The sequence below is a fragment of the Lipotes vexillifer genome, unplaced genomic scaffold (assembly GCF_000442215.2).
Source record: "Lipotes vexillifer unplaced genomic scaffold, Lipotes_vexillifer_v1.1 scaffold343, whole genome shotgun sequence".
NCBI classification, from domain to species: Eukaryota; Metazoa; Chordata; class Mammalia; order Artiodactyla; family Lipotidae; genus Lipotes; species Lipotes vexillifer.
This window is the reverse complement of record NW_006777506.1, coordinates 133472-136111: the sequence shown is the minus strand read 5'-3', so window position 1 is coordinate 136111 and position 2640 is coordinate 133472. Positions and strand designations below refer to the sequence as shown.

Below are 2640 nucleotides of genomic sequence, written 5' to 3'. Positions count from 1 at the left end.
TACCGAAAAAAAAAAAAAAAAAAAAAAAAGACATCAGCACAGTATCTGCAAAAAGGAAGGGCTCAGTCAAGGCCACTGGTAGTCCACCATAGCCCCTTTGGGCAAATTAGAAAAAGGCTCCCTTCCTCCAGACACCTGACTGCTCTCTGTCAAAAAATTGTCACGACATACTGATTCGGTTCAAGCAGGACATGCTGCCTGCTGGAAATTTACTATGCTGAATACCCACATCTATGCTGTCTCTGATGTGAATGGCACCCCCTTGGGTGTGAGATCACTGGGCACTGTACAACCTGCACAGCCAGAGGTGGAGGCTGGTTGTCAGAAATGTCAGCTGCTGGTTGTTATTGTTGATTTTACTCCTCTCAAGGCCTCTAGGGCTGAGTTAGAGGTACATAGGCCTTCAGTTTGGACACTGCAGGTCAACAGAGCTCTCTCTGCATGCTCAGTACTGAGCACCCATTACACTTTCAGGACTGGACTTTGAGTAAAAGCAGAGAAAGTTAAGGCCTGTTCTGCCCTAAAGGAGTTCAGTCAAAGTAGGCAAACTGGAGCCACACATACTAGCAGCTAATGAAATGTGATGGGCCCTCCATGGGTGATACAGATCATGCTGTTATAGATTTGAGCTCCTTGAAAGCCAAGGCCATATTTTATTCATCTTTGGATTCTGAGAGTCTGTCCCATAGTTGATGTCCAGTCAACGTGTGCTGTCTAAAGAAGTAAATGTGTGAAGGAATGAATGAATGAACATTACAGAGGTTCAGGGTTTGGCACGAGTTTGTAGGCTCTGGTCATCAGGGAATACTACCTGGAAGAGGGTGGATGTAAGCTGGAACTTGAAATTGGGAAATTGTGATGGCCAGAAAAGCTGAGAGGGGAGTTTGGCTTCTGGATAAAAATCAGAAAATCCAGGTTGGCCAGGGCAGAGTATTAACATTATGTTTTGTTTTCTGGTATCCCTCAGTGATAAAGGAAGCTGCTATCCTGAAGAAACACAATTTATTTGAAGACAACATGGCCTTGCCCAGTGAAAGCGTGTCCAGCTTAACTGATCTAAAAACTCCTGCAGGGTCAAACCAGGCCAGCCCTGCCAGGAGAGCCTCGGCCATTCTGCCAGAAGTTCCAGATAGTGAGATCCTGAGTAACGAGGTATTCCAGGAGTCAGGGGAAAAAAAACAGCCGGGGGTCCCTAGTCCATTGGCCAAAGGAGAAAGCCTTTGTTTCCCTGTGCCCAGCCTGCCCCCAGATGGGGACGGGCAGGTCATCATTTCAAGCACAGATGACCCTGTTGTGAATCCGGTGGCTGCAGAAGACACAGCAGGAGCCCTGGGCAAACACTCGTCAGAGCTGGAGTTTGGAGAGACTCATGAGGGCCAAGAACCCGCGCAGGAAAAGCCAGAGCCCACCTCCGCCTTGGGCTCCTTGAAAGAGCTCAGAAATTTGTTGACGGTGACCATTGAAGTACCAGGGGAATCTGCCGCGCCTGAGATTGAAAAAGATACAAGTAAGGAGACCCTTGTTCCCCAAGAAATTGAAAAAGAAGAGGAAATGACCCAAATCTACACAGAGACCAATCAAGACGCTGCCTCTAGTCAGGTCAACAGCGAAGAAAGTGAAGTCAGTGAGAGGGAGGTCCATCCTCCCTCTCCCGAGGCTGAGGCTGGTGGGGTAGAGTTGGGGGCATCTCCAGAGGCTCAGCCAGCCTGCGGGGGGCTCAGCAAGGGCGCCGGGGGCCCAGGCCGCTTAGAAGAGCCAGTGGAGGCCGGGGAGCCCACGGAGAGGGAGCTCACGGCGGGGTCCTCCGGACTGGATGCCCTTGAAGGAGGAGGGCCCAGGTGCGCTGTGGAGGCTGAGGCTATGCCCCAAGAAGGTTGCAAGTTAAGTTGTGACCCCGTCAGCCCCAGTGAGAGCCAGGTTTCTCTGGAAGAAGAGGCGGTGGGAGGGAGTCACAGCACAGCCCAGGCTACCGCTAGCGTGGAGGCAAAGGAGAGTAAGGCCACCCGCGTTCACGAGTGTCAGTGGGTGGTTGAGAGTGACGCAGGCACCTATAGCCTAGATTCACAGAGAGAAGATCCCCCAGAGCGGCCCTCGGAGGAGTGAAAGGGACAATTTGCCAAAAGTCTTTCTTTGAACAAACTCAGCCGAAAGGATGCAGCTCAAGGATACACTTCGGAGTTGCCTGCAAGTTGTTACCAGAACAAAAAGAAAAAAATTAAGAAATACTTACTTAATTTGTGTAACGAAGCTAGAGGGAATGCACGCAGAGCGTGAGCGCTGAGGCGAGCCTTTGTGCAGTGGAACTGTTCTGCCATGAATTACTGCTTTAGCCTTTTGACAGGAGTTACAGAGGTAACCGAGTGTGTGGGGTGAGAGGCAGCTGAGGGTGTCCCGGGAGGGAGGTTGCTGCAGAGAAGACAGTCGGAGCACTCTGCACATTCTCCTCTAATGCACTTCAAGGCTTCTAAATGTTTTGTAAGAATGCAAAGGCATACTGTAAATGCAGCTTCGCCGTCTACTTACTATACCAGCCTCACGGTCTCTTAAGGACTCAGCCTTAGTCCACATTCAGGCTGCAAGAAAGGGAGGTGGTGAACGTCAGTCCCCCCTGCTGTGTGCAGCCCCACAGAGCCTGAGAGA

The 2640-nt window shown here is 50.8% G+C and overlaps 1 protein-coding gene across 1 annotated transcript in view; it reads left to right on the top strand.

Moving 5' to 3' along the window:
• Nucleotides 1–2198, top strand: part of NIBAN1 (niban apoptosis regulator 1) — a 173417-nt gene extending 171219 nt beyond the window's left edge. Inside the window, exon 14 of the mRNA XM_007451137.1 lies at nucleotides 968–2198. Coding sequence (XP_007451199.1) covers nucleotides 968–2103 — 1136 coding nt within the window. The 3' untranslated portion in view covers nucleotides 2104–2198. The remainder of the gene's footprint in view (nucleotides 1–967) is intronic.
• Nucleotides 2199–2640: the final 442 nt, after the last annotated feature.